A 19,086-nucleotide genomic window follows, 5' to 3' on the forward strand; every position below is an offset into this window, starting at 1 on the left:
AAATGACAGTACACCAAAACAGTACACAGCACACACAAAAATGCCCAGAATGTCCACCACAGTCCCCTGCAGTGACACAGAACAGCCCCAGCCATACCCGAGTGAAAAAAATATAAGCCCCAGGGAAAAAACCCCCTGCACAGCCGTCACCCAAAGGGGGAAGGAGGGAGAGGAATCAGGGAGAGAGGAAAGCAGGGGAAAACCCTCAGTCGACCTCCCAAGGGAAAACATTCCAGCCAGACCACTTACCTGAGTAAGGGGCCACTACTTACCTGTCCTGCGACTACCCGGCTGGAGGTATCCCAGACAGAACCAACGTCCGCGAACGGCATGGCTGTCAGCCAGACACACTGTGACAAGGCCATAGAGACCGGTCATATGTGTGCCCTAGAACCGAAGTTCCCCGGCCGCCCCTGGAGCAATGGGGCCTGTCGTGGACGTCCCAAAGCGGAGCTGAGGGCCGGCACACGCTCGAAGGCCGAACCTGGGGGGACTACAAGGGTCGAGGACCCAGCCTGTCACCCAGTCGGCTGTTGATAGAAGAATCGCAGGATTCAAAATAAAAATAAAATAAAAAAGCGAGAAAAAACTCGCAAAATGCAAAAAAATTTGCAAGAAAAAACTCCAGAGTCCAGGACTCCAGAGAGAGCCTGACTCTCCTGACGGTTAGGCAGAAACAAACTGAAGCTGCTGAAGCAGGGTGTGGGTTATGCCTGGGGGAGCCACGCCCCCTGGGAGGAGCGGCATGAAGGAAAGTTTTAACACCTTGGGTGCTGTAAGAATTCTGCCTAAAATCTCCTGGTAGGAGGAACATAACCCTAAGGTCAAAGGATGCTGTGTCCGTCTATGAACGAAAGAGAAAAACGCAGAGGTGATCAAATACCACCAAAAGAAAGCTCTATTTGTGGGAAAAAAAGAAGGATGCCAATTTTGTTTGGGAGCCACATCGCACGACCGCGCAATTGTCAGTTAAAGCGACGCAGTGCCGAATTGCAAAAACTGACCAGGTCCTTTACCTGCATAAAGGTCCGGGTCTTAAGTGGTTAACAGGTATAGTACGGCTGTGGTCGTGGACTAAAAATAAATACCGTATTTATCGGCGTATACCGCACACTTTTTTGCCCTGAAATTCAGGGCAAAATCGTGGGTGCGCGATATACGCCGATACCCGCACCGAGTTTGAACTACTGCACCGGCATATACCGAGCACAGTACACTCATGTATAGTCGGGCAGGCTCGGCTCTTCTCGCAGTCACGTCCTGGACGTACAGGACGCACAGGACGTGACCGTGAGAGGAGCCTGCCCGACTATACACGAGTGTACTGCGCTCGGTATACGCCGGCGTAGTAGTTCAAACTCAGCGCGGGAAGCAGAGATCGAGCGGGGAGGACACCGCAGAAGGACGCCGGACCCGACGAGGACACCACCGAAGCCGCAGACGGACGCCGGACCCGACGAGGCCGCCGATGGACGCCGCGCAAGACACCAAAACTAAGTACTAAAATCTTTTTTCACAGGAATGCGGGTCCACTTTAGTGGTGCGCGCTATACGCCGGAGCGCGCAATACCCCAATAAATATGTTACTTTTTTTTTGGATATATATATATATATATATATATATTAAAAAAACATGCTATACTTGCTCTGTATAATGGTTTTGCACAGAGTAGCCCCGATCCTCCACTTCTTAGGTCCCCCGTCAGTGCTCCTGGTTCCCTCCCCCTATTGAGTGCCCCCTTGTTCCATAAGACACAAAGAGCGGGGCTCAGTCAAATCGCTCCCTCCTCACTGGCTCTAAACGACAGCAGGCCAATGACTCCTGCTGCATCTGAGCCAGTGGAGGACGGAGAGAGCTTTGGCTCTCATGCACATCATCGCTGGATTGAGGCCAGGCTCGGGTATGTATTTAGGGGGGGGGGGTTCTTCAAGCAGAGAATGCAGTCAAATAAAACACCTTCTGCCTTTACAACCACTTTATACTTACACCCCACCAAAGGTGCAACTACGGACACCAAAAATGGCTGAATGTAGGAAACTTTATTTCACATGAAAACCAGGTTATGACCATAAATTCAATGTCTTCTTACCCATGGCCTCCATTGCCGAGTGGATCTCCCGCATCACGTTCTTATACAGGTCCTTCTGCCAGTCCTCCAGCGCACCCCACTCCTTGGGGGAGAAACAGGCCGCCACGTCACGGAACGTCACAGATCCCTGGTACGCAATAAAGAAACAACAAGACTATTAGACAACAGAAAGCCGTAAAACGCCAACCTAAGAGGGGAACTTACCACTTTACCAGGCCTAGCAAAGTAAAACAGCTGTACATGCACAGAATATAAGCTTTATACCAGAATTAATGGCCCACCTGTACCAAAATACTGAAGGTTATTTTACCACCTTTAACCAATTAAGACCCGGACCATATTGCTGGTCAAAGACCAGAGCACTTTTTGTGATTCCGCACTGCATCGCTTTAACCACTTACCCCCCGGACCATATTGCTGCCCAAAGACCAGAGTACTTTTTGCGATTCGGGACTGCGTCGCTTTAACAGACAATTGCGCGGTCGTGCGACGTGGCTCCCAAACAAAATTGGCGTCTTTTTTTCCCCACAAATAGAGCTTTCTTTTGGTGGTATTTGATCACCTCTGCGTTTTTTATTTTTTGCGCTATAAACAAAAATAGAACGACAATTTTGAAAAAAATGAATATTTTTTACTTTTTGCTGTAATAAATATCCCCCAAAAATATATAAAAAAACATTTTTTTTCCTCAGTTTAGGCAGATACGTATTCTTCTACATATTTTTCATAAAAAAAAAATCGCAATAAGCGTTTATTGATTGGTTTGCGCAAAAGTTATAGCGTTTACAAAATAGGGGGTATTTTTATGGCATTTTTATTAATATTTTTTTTTACTAGTAATGGCGGCGATCAGCGATTTTTTTTTTCGGTATTGCGACATTATGGCGGACACTTCGGACATTTTTGACACATTTTTGGGACCATTGGCATTTTTATAGCGATCAGTGCTATAAAAATGCATTAGATTACTATAAAAATGCCACTGGCAGTGAAGGGGTTAACACTAGGGGGCGGGGAAGGGGTTAAGTATGCCTGGGTGTGTTCTTACTGTGGGGGGGGGGGGGGGGGGGGGGTGGCCTCACTAGGGGAAACACTGATCCTCTGTTCATACATTGTATGAACAGAAAATCAGCATTTCCCCTGCTGACAGGAACGAGAGCTGTGTGTTTACACACACAGCTCCCGTTCCCCGCTCTGTACCGAGCGATCGCGTGTGCCCGGCGGCGATCGCGCCCGCCGGGCACACGCACGGGAGTCGGGGGCGAGCGGGGGGCGCGCGCCTTCGGCGGCGCGCGTGCGCCCCTAGTGGCGGCTAATAGGCAGGACGTCATATTACGTGCTCTCGCCTAGGAGAGCCACCTTGTGGACGTATTTCGACGGTGCGGCGACGGCAAGTGGTTAACTGACAATTGCGCGGTCGTGCGACGTGGCTCCCAAACAAAATTGGCGTCCTTTTTTTCCCCACAAATAGAGCTTTATTTTGGTGGTATTTGATCACCTCTGCGGTTTTCAGTTTTTGCGCTATAAACAAAAATAAAGCAACAATTTTGAAAAAAAAAATATTTTTTACTTTTTGCTGTAATAAATATCCCCCAAAAACATATAAAAAAATTTTTTTTCCTCAGGTTTAGGCCGATACGTATTCTTCTACATATTTTTCGTAAAAAATCGCAATAAGCGTTTATTGATTGGTTTTGCGCAAAAGTTATAGCGTTTACAAAATAGGGGGTAGTTTTATGGCATTTTTATTATTTTTTTTTTTTACTAGTAATGGCGGTGATCAGCGATTTTTTCTTGACTGCAACATTATGGCGGACACATCGGACACTTTTGACCCATTTTTTGGGACCACTGTAATTTTCACAGCGATCAGTGCTATAACAATGCACTGGTTACTGTGAAAATGACACTGGCAGTGAAGGGGTTAATCACTAGGGGCTGCTAAGAGGTTAAGTGTGCTTTAAGGGAGTGATTCTTTCTGTAGGGGGGTGTGGCTGTAAGAGTGACGTCAATGATCGTCTGTTCCCTATACCAGGGAACAGACGATCAGTATCACTGCCACACAGAAGGACGGGGAAGGTGTGTTTACACTCACCTCTCCCCGTCCTTCAGCTCCTGTGACCCGATCGCGGGACACCGGCGGCGATCGGGTCCGTGGGTCCCGCGGAGCTTCGGACCGGGTCGCATGCGCACGCCGGTGGCGCGCGCAAGACCCACTGCTGGGCTCTTAAAGGCGACGTACCTGTGCCCAGCCGTGCCATTCTGCCGACGTATATCTGCAGGAGGCGGTCCTTAAGTGGTTAAAGATAAATATTGTAATAAATGCATGCTATTGAAAACTTAGTTAGGAATCAAAGTAAAAGGTTCCATAATTGAAAATACATGATGTGATTTAGTAATATGTCATAACAAGCCCAAAAAAAAAAAGAAAAAATAAAGTAAAGGGGGTTGTGTATCACATATAATAAATACCGTACAATAAATTCATAATATACAGGTACATCATAATATTCCTATGAACAACTAAATATAATATAGGTTGTAAAAATAAGGCTGTATTGACATTCTAAAAATCAGCACATTACTGGGAATTTTTTTATTTTTATATATTATAGTATAGAAAAGTAACCTGGTAATAATTACATAATAATACATAAGGACTATAGGCTGTAGAGGTCAAACTGTCTTGCCGTGGTGAAACTCTTCTTGCATAATATAGACATATGTCATAATATTGCATGATTTGTTTTACATTTGTATGTGGCCTGTTGGGCCTTTGTTGTTGTGTATAATGGAAAAAGTTGAAAAAAAAAAAAAGGGAAGGATCTATACAAAACATGGGATTTGATACTTACATATTAAAGTGGAGGTTCACCCAAAAAATCAATTTTTAACAGTAGATTGGGCCTAATTACGGAAAGCAGAATCAGGTGTTTTGATTAAAATCAATGTGGTACTTACCTTTTTTGAGATAGATGTTCTCCCGCCTCTTCCGGGTATGGGCTGCGGGACTGGGCGTTCCTATTTGATTGACAGCCTTCCGACCGTCGCATACAGTGCGTCACCAGTTTCCGAAAGTAGCCGAACGTCGGTGCACAGGTGCCATATAGCGCCGCACCGACGTTCGGCAACTCGTGACGCGCTGTATGCGCCCGTCGGAAGGCTGTCAATCAAATAGGAAAGCCCAGTCCCGAAGACCATACCCGGAAGCGGCGGGAGAACATCTATCTCAAAAAAGGTAAGTACTGCATTGATTTTAATCAAAACACCCGATTCTGCTTCCCGTAATTAGGCCCAATCTAATGTTAAAAAAAAATTTTTGGGTGAACTCCCGCTTTAACTTGAAAGCCCAGCTTCAAGAGCAGGAGGAGGGGGTGTCAGATATAACATCTGACCCGGGGCTGAGGCAGGGATAGCCCATACAGACGCTGGGAGCAGCCAAGGAGAGGGCCAGATAACTGTATGGTGGTGCACATGGAGTGAGAAAAAAGGGGGGGGACATCTAACCCACACTGATATAAAAAATAAAAAAAAATAAAAAGCGTGAAAAATATAAAAATATTCTTGAGTAAAAGACATCTACGTGATTATATTAATGTATAGAGGAAAAGTGTGATGATGTGGTAGAGATGTGTCCCAGTGAACCCAGAAGGGATATGCAAGGAGTGAAATCAGGGAGGGGAGAGGCATGCTGAAGCATATCTCTATAGAACCGTGAGAATGTGAAAAGAACAAAAAAAAATACAAAAAAAATAAAAAATCACGGCAGTGGAATGAGAAGAACCAACCACATGCAAAGTTGCTCGGTGAATACAAGGGGTCCCAAGAAACCTCCAGGAAAAATGTACATATATTGCAACACGGTGATAAACTCAAGGGAAGTTCCTCGCAGGTGAAGGAAGCAGGGAATACCAGACACTCCATGTGGACCATCATACGGTCATCTGCCCCTCTTCCTTGGCAGCTCCCAGGGTCTGTATGGGCAATCCCTGCCTCAGCCCCGGGTCAGCCGTTATATCTGTCACCCCCTTCTCCCGCTCTTGAAGCTGAGCTTTCTGTTTGAGTTAATATGCAAGTATCAGATCCCATGTTTTGTATAGATCCTTTCCTTCGGGAAATCTTTTTCCATTATACACCTTGTTAATTATTTACACTTATAGAGATCCTTGACTTTTTACTCCTGACGAGTGGTCATGAGCCACGAAACGCGTAGTCAAGTCAGTTGGAAGTAAAAAAAAAAAAAAAAATCACAATAAGCGTTTATTGATTGGTTTGCGCAAAAGTTATACCGTTTACAAAATAGAGGCTAGTTTTATGGCATTTTTATACATTTTTTTTTTCTAGTAATGGCGGCGATCAGTGATTTTTTCCGTGACTGTGACATTATAGTGGACACATGTGACACATTTTTGGGACCATTGTCATTTTCACAGCGATCAGTGCTATAAAAATGCACTGGTTACTGTGAAAAGGTCACTGGCAGTGAAGGGGTTAACCACTAGGTGGCGCTGTAGGGGTTAAGTGTTCCCTGCATAGTGTCCCTGGTGTCATGTCCCCCCCTCATCTCTGTATACTGAATCCAATGTCAAGACAGTTGGATCTATACTTCAATCATGCAATATTATGACATATGTCTATATTATGCAAGACGAGTTTCACCACGGCAAGACAGTTTGACCTCTACAGCCTATAGTCCTTATGTATTATTATGTAATTATTACCAGGTTACTTTTCTATACTATAATATAGAAGAAAAAAAATCCCAGTAATGTGCTGATTTTTACAACCTATATTTCTTATTTAGTTGTTCATAGGAATATTATCATGTACCTGTCTATTATGAATTTATTGTATTTATTATATGTGATACACAACCACCCCCTTTATTTTTTTGGCTTATGACATCATTATTATTATTAAAGGGTTACTAAAGGATTTTTTTTCCCTTTAAAATAACAAACATGTCATACTTACCTCCACTGTGCAGTTCGTTTTGCACAGAGTGGCCCCGATCCACGTCTTCTGGGGTCCCTCGGCGGCTGTCTCTGGTCCTCCCCGCAAGTACTGACCACAGTCATGTGAGAGCTTGCATGGTGGTGAGTAATTGCGGGTGCACTCCCGTGATACAGTGAGTGGCCCTCGGTGCGCCGCGTCACTAGATGTGATTGACAGCAGCGCCAGCCAATGGCTGCGCTGCTCTCAATCCATCCGCTCTAGCCAATCAGCGGCCAGGCTGAGCGGCGAAGAGGATCTCGGGACCGCGCGCTGGACTTTCGAGGGGTCAGGTAAGTATAAAGGGGGCTTGGGGGAGGGGGGGCGTCAGCATTCAATGTTTTTTCACCTTAATGCATAGATTGCATGAAGGTGAAAACATTTTTTCTTTACAACTACTTTAAATGAGAAGTCCAGCCTGAGCTCGTTTGGCTGGGCTTCTCCTCTGGGACACAGGAATACAATTCGTTTTGCACTCCTGTGACTCATTTTCAGCAGAGAGCGATCTGAAGTCCACTCCCTGCTGACATCACAGTCCAGGCACCGCATCATCCCGACAATGGCAGTCCTGTTCCATCAGCTGCCTGGACTGATACCCATCTCAGCGAACCAATGAGAGCCTGAGACGGCCGCTCCCCTTCCCTCCACAGCTCAACGCTCCAGTGAGCATGGGGAGGCAGAGCGGAGATCTGCGAGAACCGAGCCATTGGCGATGTTCAGTGGCTCGGTTCTCAATGAAGAGGCACCGGGGGTCCAATGCTGCATCCATCTAGGTAAGTATGATTACGGTAAAAAAAAAATATTCCAATACTTCTCTTTTAAAAATATTATATATATATATATATATATATATATATATATATATATATATATATATATATATATATATATATATATATATATATATATATATATACATACATATATATATATATACACACACACACACACACACACACACACACATATACGTCCCCTTTAAGAAGCCGGCATTGTGCACACGCATGCCCGCCGCAAGCTCGGTGACTCGGACCGCGGGTCCCACCGACTCGATGTCCGTGGGCATACCCGCGATCGTGTCACGTGAGGAAGAAGGGGGAAATGCTTATGTAAACAAGCATTTCCTAGTGACAGGACAGTGTACACAGCTTCCTGTAATCGGAAGCGGTGATCACTGTTCTGTCACACACAGCCCATCCCCCCTACAGTACGAATCACTCCCTAGGGCACACTTAACCCCTACAGCGCCACCTAGTGGTTAACCCCTTCACTGCCAGTGTCATTTTCATAGCACTGATCGCTGTAAAAATTACAATGGTCCCAAAAATGTGTCAAAATTGTCCGATGTGTGTCGCAGTCACGATAAAAAATCTCTGATCGCCGCCAGTACTAGTAAAAAAAAAAAATATATATATTATTAATAAAAATGCAATAAAACTATCCCCCATTTTGTAGACGCTATAACTTTTGCGTAAGCCGATCAATAAACGCTTATTGCGATTTTTTTACCAAAAATATGTAGAAGAATACGTATCGGCCTAAACCGAGGAAAAACATTTTTTTTAAATATATTTTTGGGGTATAATTATTACAGCAAAAAGTAAAAAATAGATTTTTTTTTCAAAATTTATAGCGCAAAAAATAGAAACCACAGAGGTGATCAAATACCACCAAAAGAAAGCTCTATTTGTGGGGAAAAAAAGGACGCCAATTTTGTTTGGGAGCCACGTCGCAGGACCGCGCAATTGTCAGTTAAAGCGACGCAGTGCCGAATCACAAAAAGTGGCCTGGTCTTTGACCAGCAAAATGGTCTGGGGCTTAAGTGGTTAATAAGCTGTATCCAACCACTTACCTCTAACACCCTTCGCTTCTTAGAAGAAAACAAAAAAAAAACATGACTACATTCGTATTTTGGCATGCTTTGAAAAACCCTGGCTTAGCCCGTTGGCATTTGGACAATCTGGTCTTTGGGAAACCAAATGGATGTTGAGCGTATCCACAGAAGCGCAATCACCCTCACCTGTCCCGGAAAGACGCTCTTCTCCTTCACATTGACTCCCTTGGCCGACGCCTCTTCTGGCTCCCACTCCTCCTTAATCTTGGCGAGTCTGGGGCTGCCGACAACGCTGGAAGGAATGGCTCTGTCGCTCTCCGACAGTCTCTCTCTGGTACCGAAGCTGCGAAGCCCCAGAGCTTTGTACCCGACCTCTGTGTCCGATGAATCGTCCTGACCATACGCGTCCTCTTCTGTTTACAGGAGAGAGCGATATTAGTGAGCAGGAAGCTTCAGATTGAGACAAACCACAGAAAAAGATGGCGACACACAATATCAGAAATCTGCTTCCCTGTCAGCCCCATAACCGCCAAAACAATGGTTAACCATCTAAGGACCAAGCCTATTTCTGACACTTGTTGCTTACAAGTTCAAATCTGTATTTTTTGCTAGAAAATTACTTAGAACTAGATGTCGACCGATATATCGGGCGATATTTGGCCGTTTTGGAGAAATCGGCATCGGCAATCCGCGGATTGACGCCACGGTCACAGCATCAGGAAAGGCCGCGGCTTCGGCCTAGCTCCGGAGCCGCGGCCGTCTTGGTACACCCAGCACGGCGGCCCTCCTCTGTTTACACCCACAGAGAGGAGGGGCCCGCGCTCGTGGGACAGACACGGCACTCTGGTGTCTGTACTACGGTGGGGGGGGGGGGGGGTCTGTACTGAGGAGGGGGGTGGGTGTCTATCCTGAAGGGAGGGGGTCTGTTGTACTGAGGGTGGTGAGTGACACTATTTTTTTTTTGCACCAGTGCCCCCTGACAGTGCCAATAAGTGCCACTTGCCGTCCAGTACCATCTGCCAATGCCAATACCAGTACCACCTATCCAGTGCCACCTTCTATCCAGTGCCAATACCAGTGCCACCTTCTATCCAGTGCCACCTTCTATCCAGTGCCACCATCCAATGCCACCTTCTATCCAGTGCCAACTTCTATCCAGTGCCAATACCAGTGCCACCTTCCATCCAGTGCCAACTAAAGCCATCAGTGCCACCTGCCAATGCCAACCAATGCCATCTGCCAGTGCTAACTATTGCCATCCAGTGCAAATTAGTGCCACCTGCCAGTCAGTGCCAACCAGTGCCACTTGCCAGTGTCACCTGTGTCAGTGCCATCTGCCAGTGCCAACCAGTGCCATCTGCCAATCAGTGCCACCTGCCAGTGTCAATTAGTGCCACCTGCCAATCAGTGCCATCTGCTAGTACCATATTTCAGTGCCATCCAGTGCAACCTGCCAGTGTCAATAAGTGCCACCTGCCAATCAGTGCCTTCTGCTGGTGCCATCTTCCAGTGCCAATTAGTGGCATCCAGTGCCACGAGCCAGTGCCACCAAAAAAAATAAAATCGGCCTAAAATATCGGCCGCATAAATCGGCATCATATATCGGCCGCCCCGATTTCTAAATAACGGCATCGGCCAGAGAAAAACCCATATCGGTCTACCTCTACTTAGAACCCCCAAACAATATTTAATTTTGGAGAATAAAATGGCGGTCGTTTCAATATTTCATGTCAAACTGTATTTGCGCAGCGGCTTTTCAAACATTTTTTGGGGAAAAAATACACTTCACAAATAACTGAACAGTAAAAAGTTAGCCCAACATTTTTGTATATTGTGAAAGATGATGTCACGCCGAGTAAATAGAAACCTAACATGTTACGGTTTAAAATTGCCCACACTCATGGAATGGCGACAAACTACGTTACTTAAAAATCTCCATAGGCGATGCTTTAAAAAAAAATGTAACGATTACCAGTTTAGAGTTACAGAGATCTAATGCTAGAATTGCTCTCACTCCGACAATCGCGCCAATACCTCACGTGTGTGATTTGAACACTGTTTACATTTGTGGGCGCGACTTAAGTTTATTTTTTATTACACCGTCCCTTTAAAAAATAAAAATCTGATCACTTTTATTGCTGTCACAAGGAATGTAAAGCACTTTGTGACAGTAATAGGCAGTGACAGGTACTCTTTATGGAGGAATCCCTCCTTTGCACTTAGTAGTACCGCAGGCTTTACCCCGTCAGGTACAGGTACGTCGCTTTGCGGGAAGTGGTAAAAAAAACGTAAAGTGATAGTAAAGTTTTTTTTTTTTTAAACTAGACACACATTATACTTTCTTGCTATTCTCGGGTTCCTCTTCTGCTCTCCTGGTCCCCCACTTCTGTCGGGTGCCCCCACAGCAAGCACCTTGATTAGCGATCAGAGACCTCTGTCTCTCTCTCTTGATTAGCTTACTGACTTTGATTGACAGCAGCGGGTGCATCTGTGTCTCTGCCAATCAGGAAGTAGAGACGTCATTGTGCCTTACTGCCGCCTCCCGACAAGACGTCATTGTGCCTTACTGCCGCCTCCCGACAAGACGTCATTGTGCCTTACTGCCGCCTCCCGACAAGACGTCATTGTGCCTTACTGCCGCCTCCCGACAAGACGTCATTGTGCCTTACTGCCGCCTCCCGACAAGACGTCATTGTGCCTTACTGCCGCCTCCCGACAAGACGTCATTGTGCCTTACTGCCGCCTCCCGACAAGACGTCATTGTGCCTTACTGCCGCCTCCCGACAAGACGTCATTGTGCCTTACTGCCGCCTCCCGACAAGACGTCATTGTGCCTTACTGCCGCCTCCCGACAAGACGTCATTGTGCCTTACTGCCGCCTCCCGACAAGACGTCATTGTGCCTTACTGCCGCCTCCCGACAAGACGTCATTGTGCCTTACTGCCGCCTCCCGACAAGACGCCATTGTGCCTTACTGCTGCCTCCCGACAAGACGTCATTGTCGTAATTTTCTCCAGCTCTGTATTCATTAATACATCACTAAATTTATTTTTTTAAAAGGCAAGCAGTGCGGCCCAATTGGACCTTCCCCTGTGTGCCACCCCTAGCACCCTCACTGGACTCCCCTTTGTATTCCACCACCAGCACACCCATTGGACTCTTCTAAATCCTACACCTAGCAAACAAAAAGGACTCCTCTATATCCCACGCCAAGTACACTCACTGGACTCTGCTCTGTATCCCAACACCAGCACACCCATTGGATCCTCCTCTGTATACCACCACCACGACATCCATTGGACTCCCTTCTAAATCCCACAACCAGCACACCCATTGGATCCTCCTCTGTATACCACCACCACGACATCCATTGGACTCCCTTCTAAATCCCACAACCAGCACACCCATTGGATCCTCTCCTCTGTATACCACCACAAAGAGATACATTGAACTACTTCTCCCACATAATGCCTGCTTTCCTATGCTGAGCACTCCACTCCTCTCCCATATTGCCCACTCCACTGCTGCACATACTACCCATTGTTCTACCCTGTGAACTTCTCTCCTGCACAGCACATACTCCCCATTGCTCTACCCCCTTCTCCTGCACATACTCCCCATTGCTCTACCCCCTTCTCCTGCACATACTCCCCATTGCTCTACCCCCTTCTCCTGCACATACTCCCCATTTCTCTACCCCCTTCTCCTGCACATACTCCCCATTGCTCTACCCCCTTCTCCTGAACATACCCCCAACTGCTCTACCCTCTTCTGCATATACTAGCAAGAGAAAACTCACCCAAGCTCTACCGCTGTATAAAAAGGGAGAAAGAAAGGCGCACCAGCCTCGTGTACTACCGTTTGACAAATTTTAATGAAATAACAAAATAACAACATAAAATTTGTAAAATTTGTCAAACGGTAGTACACGAGGCTGGTGCGCCTTTCTTTCTCCCTTTTTGTCTTCTATTAGGATTCCCCCATCCATGAAGGGCAGCAAGGCCTCTGTTACTACGGGTTTTTTTTGACATTCAAGGAGAACTGTATGTAGATATCTGACTAATTATCAAGGATCCCACTTGTGCGCAGGAGTTTGTGTTTCTTGTCAGTATTTTATTTTCTACCGCTGTATAGTACAATTTAGTGTGCAGAGTGGTCAGTGCTCTGGCTAATTGAGTTCCCAGTTTCCATAACAAGCATGAGCCGGCAACTCAAAAAAAACGTTATTGTAGCATCATAGCAGTAACATCATCCAAAATGTTGACACGTTTCGGTCTAAACCTTCATCATAGCATTAAAAACAACAAAAAATGATGCTATGATGAAGGATTGGGCCGAAACGCGTCAACATTTTCGATGATGTTACTGCTATGATGCTATGATAAAGTTTTCTATGGAGAAGCTGCCGAGTTGCCGGTTCGCTCCTTCTGCACAGACTACCTACCCTCTTACCCTCCTTATTCCTCTCCTACACATACTTCAGACTAAAGCCTCGTACACACGGCCGGTAATGTCATCAGGAAAAAAGCGTTGGTTTTCCTGACGAGATTACTGGCAAGCTTTCTTGCTCGCCGAGTGTACACACATCCCATTCAAAAGAACCGTTCTTTTGAATGGCAAGAACGTGGTGACGTGTGCATGCGCTCTTCACATTCGATGCCGTCGCCGCCATCTTGCTACACCCCACACTATGCCTTGTAAGCTATCGTGCATGCTTTGAAGTCTCATCGAGTATGCGCAGGCTTACCAGGGCCAGGTAAGCATACACACACTCGGTTTTCTCGGCAGGAAAACACTGCAGAGAATCCAGACGTGGAAAAGAGAGCAGGTTCTATTTTTCTCGTCGAGATTCTCTGCAGTTTTCCCCGACGAGAAACCATACACACGCATGTTTTTCATTGCAAAAAAGCTCACCTAGCAGCTTTCTTGCCGAGAAAACAAGGCTTAAAGCGGAGGTTCACCCAAATAACATGTATATAAGATCATAGGGCCATATTCTGAGTAAGGATACGATGGAGTATCTCAGGATACTCCATCGTATCTCTCTTTTTTGGGCCGCGTATCTATGCGACTGATTCTTAGAATCATTTTCGCATAGATACACTTAAGATCCGCCATGTGTAAGTCACTTACACTGTCGGATCTTAAATGTAATTACTCCGCCCGCCGCTAGATGGCGTTTACGTTCAGGTCTCATTTGTTTATGCAAATGAGCCTGATACGCCGATTCCAGAACGAATTTGCGTAACCGTCGCTAACGTAAGCGTAAACTTACCCCTGCTATATGAGGGGTAAGTTTACGCAAGTCCCACGTAGGCCATGTTAAGTATGGCGTCGGGTCCGCGTCGTGTTTTTCCGTCGGCTACGTCGTTTCCCTAAGTCGTTCTTGACTACGAATTTACGTCAATGACGCACACGTCGGCGTCATTGACGTTTTACGCCGAGAACTGGAGCATGCGCACTGGGCTATTTTAAGCCCGGCGCATGCGCAGTTCGTTAGAATCGGGGGCGCGCTTAATTTAAATAGAAGCCGCCCCCTTGGAGATACGCGTGGCTACGCCGGGCCATTTACACTCCGCTGCCCCAAACTACGGAGCAAGTGTTTGGGGAATACAGCACTTGCTCCTGTAGGTTGGGGCGGCGGAGTGTAAATGGCTTACATGCCGCCCGCGGGAAATCTAGGAGAATATGGCCCATATTCTTTAAACTTCCAACATGAACAGTATGCCCTTTTTTTTGGCTCTACATACCTCATTATGGCTATTTTCCACCCGGCTTCCGGGAACTCACTCCCGCGGCAGTAGGCGTTTCTATGCAGAGGCGCAATGTCACCTGGGACTTCGCCCAGATGATTGACATCCTTGAGAAAAAGCCCCCACGCCCCCTATTGCGTAGGCACGTCACGAGAGTCACGGAGTTTCCGAAAGTAGCCGAACTGCGAGTCAGCTCTATACGGCGCCTGCGCAGTCAGCTCTACACGGCTCCTAGTCGGTGCGCAGGCGCCGTGTAGAGCGGACTCGCAGTACGGCTACTTTCGAAAACTCTGTGACTCTCGTGACACGCCTACGCAATAGGGGGGCGCGGGGGGGACTTTTTCTCAAGGACGTCAAAATCATCTGGGCGAAGTCCCAGGTGACATTGCGCCTCTGCATAGAAACGCCTACTCCCGCCGGAGTGAGTACCCGGAAGCCAGGTGGAAAATAGCTAGGGGTGCAACGGATCAAAAAACTCACGGTTCGGATTGTTCCTCGGATCAGGAGTCACGGATCGGATCATTTTTCGGATCGAAAAAAAAAAAAAAAATCCCCCCCACTGTAATATCCACATCACATACCCTCAGGCAAGACAGCCCCCCCCCCCCTCAGGCAAGACAGCCCCCCCCCCCTCTGGCAAGACAGCCCTCTGACTCAGGCAAAACAGCCCCCCCCTCAGGCAAGAAAACCCCCCCTCTCAGGTAAGACCGAGTCACTTCCGTTCCAGCGGTGTGTCCGAGTGCGGGCTCCTCCTCCTCTGTGGGTGTAAACAGAGGAGGAGGACTGCTGCCGGGTGTACCAAGATGGCCGCGGCCTTGGAGGCCCGAAGCCGCGGCCTTTCCTAACGTTATTGCCGCGGCTCCGGAGCTAGGCAGAAGCCGCGGCCTTTCCTAACGTTATAGCCATGGCTCCGGAGGTAGGCCGAAGCCGCGGCCATAACGTTAGGAAAGGCCGCGGCTTCGGCCTAGCTCCGGAGCCGCGGACATAACATTAGGACAGGCCGCGGCTTCGGCCTAGCTCCGGAGCCACGGCAATCCGCGGATCACAGTGTGTGCCGATCCGAAGGGGGTGACCCGTTCGGATCACCTGTGATCCGTTGCAGCCCTAAAAATAGCCATAATAAGGTACGTAGAGCCAAAAAAAAAAAAAGGGCATACTGTACATGTTGGAAGTATAAAGAATATGATCTTATATGCATGTTATTTGGGTGAACCTCCGCTTTAAGACTGGTATTCCATTTAAGTTCATGTGCGTGTAAAGGCAGGCGTCCCAATACTTTTGTTAGTTGGCTAACATGATATAATGGATTAGACCAAGGATCTCCAAACTACAGATCTCCAGCTGCTGAGGAACTACACGTCCCATGAGGCATTGTAAAACTGACATTCACAGACGACTGGGCATGAAGGGAATTGTAGTTCCTGAACAACTGGAGGGCCGTAGTTTGGAGACCCCTGGATTAGACGGATGTCTGGTGAGTGCCATGGCCCCCACCGTTGCTTTCTACCCACCCTCCTTCTTTATGGCGACACCGTTGCTCCGGCAGCCGTTCAGCGACGGTTCCCCTCTCAGGGCCTTGACCTGGGCGGACAGAATGGAAGCCATGCTGCTCCCCAGCAAGACGGGGCTCTTTAGCGGGGAGCGCCCCAAGATCTTTCTCTGCGGCGACAGCCCGGCGGCCATCTTCAGGTGCTTCATGATGCCGCGAATCCTGGACTCCCCCATTGGCAGGTTCTTGAACCAGCGGGCGTAGCCGGGCCGGCAGTCGGGCTGTGGCGTCAGGTAAAAAGGGGCGTCCTCGCACTTCATCTTCTCCGGCCTCTCCACCGAGTACTTCTCGTAGGCCTTTACCACGTCGCGCTCCGGCTGCTCGGGGCTCTCGTAGATCTGCATGCGCATGGTGTGCGAGGGGTGGAACTTGGCGCCGCCGCCGCCCCCGCGGCCCGGCGACAGCTTCTTGGTGTGCTCCAGGTACTTGCGCCCCTGGGCGTCGGCCTTGAGGGTGATGTCGCCCCACTTGAGGTTGTGCTGCTCCATGGTGCGGAGGCTGAAGTGGAGGCCGATGTTGAAGAAGAGCATGTAGAGGAGGGCGGTGGGGTTGTGGAGGCCGATGGCGCCGGTGGCGTAGAGCAGCTCGATCTCGCGCTCGGTCAGGGGCTCGGCGTGGTGCGGGTGGTTCCCCTTGCCGATGGTCTTCAGGTAGCTCTGCTTCTCCTTCATGGCGGCCACCGTCCTCAGGAACTTGGTGTCGCGGGAGCGGTAGATGGCGTGCGGGTAGCCGCACCTCTCGAAGTGGCGGTCCAGGCTGCCCAGGATGCCACGCAGGGTGCCCGGTTCGTACTCCGAGCCGTCCTGCTTGCGGTGGGTGCGGATGAAGCTGGCCAGGTGGGCGTCCAGCTCCTCCACGGGGACGGCCAGCAGGGGGCGCTCTTCCCGGGCCCGCTGCAGGTAGGACTGGACGATGCGCAGGTCGAACTTGGTCTTCTTCAGGGTGTTCTTGTTGTCAGGCTGCTGCCCGGGGTCCTCCATCTTAATGTCCAGGGAGGGCGCGGGTGACGTCATCGCAGGGAAGGCCTAATGATAGTATGACGTCATATCAGCCCTTAAAGAGAGGGGCCGCTGGGGGTGCCCGGTCGAGGGGCCGAGTGACGTAACAGACCAGGTCCCGTTACTTTTCCCAGCCGCTCCCTCTCGACAGCCGCACTTCCCGTTCGCCGGTAATACCGCGAGAGCGCCCCGAGCCACTGCGCAGGCTCGCAACCCCGGAAAACTGGTAAGTTTACACTGCGCAGGCGCAGAGGCGGCTGGCGCGTAATGCGCAGGCGTAGAAGCAGGCAGTCACGCACGTACGTCGTTACGTGTTAAACGGGACGCATGACGTCGAAGTGTCACTGCACTGCTCTATCAAAAGTTCCAACTTATCAAAAGTGTAAATGGACGGAACGTCACTCCTGCGCATGCGTAGTGCTCAGTCTTGTCATCAAGTTGCAATGTCAGTCCACATCAGTGTATTTTCATTAAAACGAATCTCTTACTGGAAATAAAGGGAGCTTCCATAACCGAACTGGCTGTTATCAACCTCTGGCTTTAATATTTTGTTTGTTTGCTTGTTCAGTGACCCAATGTATCGAAGCCAGAGGTTCAGGATGACAGACAGACAGATGACAGACCATATTATCTGTGACCAATTACATATATATATATATATATATATATATATATATATATATATATATATATATATATTCGACAAAAAATTATATATTAACCACCTAAGACCCGGACCAAAATGCAGCTAAAGGACCTTGCCCCTTTTTGCGATTTGGCACTGCGTCGCTTTAACTGACAATTGCGCGGTCGTGCGACGTGGCTCCCAAACAAAATTGGCGTCCTTTTTTTCCCACAAATAGAGCTTTCTTTTGGTGGTATTTGATCACCTCTGCGGTTTTTATTTTTTGCGCTATAAACAAAAATAAAGCGTCAATTTTGAAAAAAATTCAATATTTTTTACTTTTTGCTGTAATAAATATCCCCCAAAAATATATAAAAAAAAATATTTTTTTTCCTCAGTTTAGGCCGATACGTGTTCTTCTACCTATTTTTGGTAAAAAAAATCGCAATAAGCGTTTATCGGTTGGTTTGCGCAAAATTTATAGCGTTTACAAAATAGGGGATAGTTTTATTGCATTTTTATTAAAAAAAATGTTTTACTACTAATGGCGGCGATCAGCGATTTTTTCATGACTGCGACATTATGGCGGCCAATTCGGACAATTTTGACACATTTTTGGGACCATTGTCATTTCACAGCAAAAAATGCATTTAAATTGCATTCTTTATTGTGAAAATGACAGTTGCAGTTTGGGAGTTAACCACAGGGGGCGCTGTAGGAGTTAGGGTTCACCTAGTGTGTGTTTACAACTGTAGGGGGGTGTGGCTGTAGGTGTGACGTCATCGATTGTGTCCCCCCTATAAAAGGGATCACACGATCGATGCGCCGCCATAGTGAAGCACGGGGAAGCCGTGTTTACACACGGCTCTCCCCGTTCTTCAGCTCCGGGGACCGATCGCGGGACTCCAGCGGCGATCGGGTCCGCGAGTTCCACGGTCACGGTCACGGAGCTGGGCTTAAAGGACAATGTACCTATACGTTGATGCGCCCAGCCGTGCCATTCTGCTGACGTATATCAGCGTGAAGGGGTCCTTAAGTGGTTAAAGCGGAGTTCCGCCAATTTTAATATTTTTTTTTAGTCAGCAGCTAAAAATCCTGCAGCTGCTGACTTTTAAAATAAGGACACTTACCTGTCCAGGGCGCCCACGCTGATGGCACCCGAAGCCGATCTATCGCTCGTTTTTTGGGTGCTGCTGCCGCCATCTTCGGTAAGGGAATCAGGAAGTGAAGCCTTGCAGCTTCACT

General features: G+C 47.9%; 1 protein-coding gene across 1 annotated transcript in view; it reads right to left on the minus strand.

Moving 5' to 3' along the window:
* Positions 1 to 17,434, minus strand: part of LOC120935585 — an 83,430-nt gene extending 65,996 nt beyond the window's left edge. Inside the window, exons 1-3 of the mRNA XM_040347633.1 lie at positions 16,181 to 17,434; positions 9,103 to 9,329; positions 2,091 to 2,217 (exon numbers count right to left, since the gene is read on the minus strand). Of these exons, the coding sequence (XP_040203567.1) occupies positions 2,091 to 2,217; positions 9,103 to 9,329; positions 16,181 to 17,231 (1,405 nt within the window). The 5' untranslated portion in view covers positions 17,232 to 17,434. The remainder of the gene's footprint in view (positions 1 to 2,090; positions 2,218 to 9,102; positions 9,330 to 16,180) is intronic.
* Between the last annotated feature and the right edge of the window lie 1,652 nt (positions 17,435 to 19,086).

Source organism: Rana temporaria, chromosome 4, assembly GCF_905171775.1.
Source record: "Rana temporaria chromosome 4, aRanTem1.1, whole genome shotgun sequence".
NCBI lineage: Eukaryota > Metazoa > Chordata > Amphibia > Anura > Ranidae > Rana > Rana temporaria.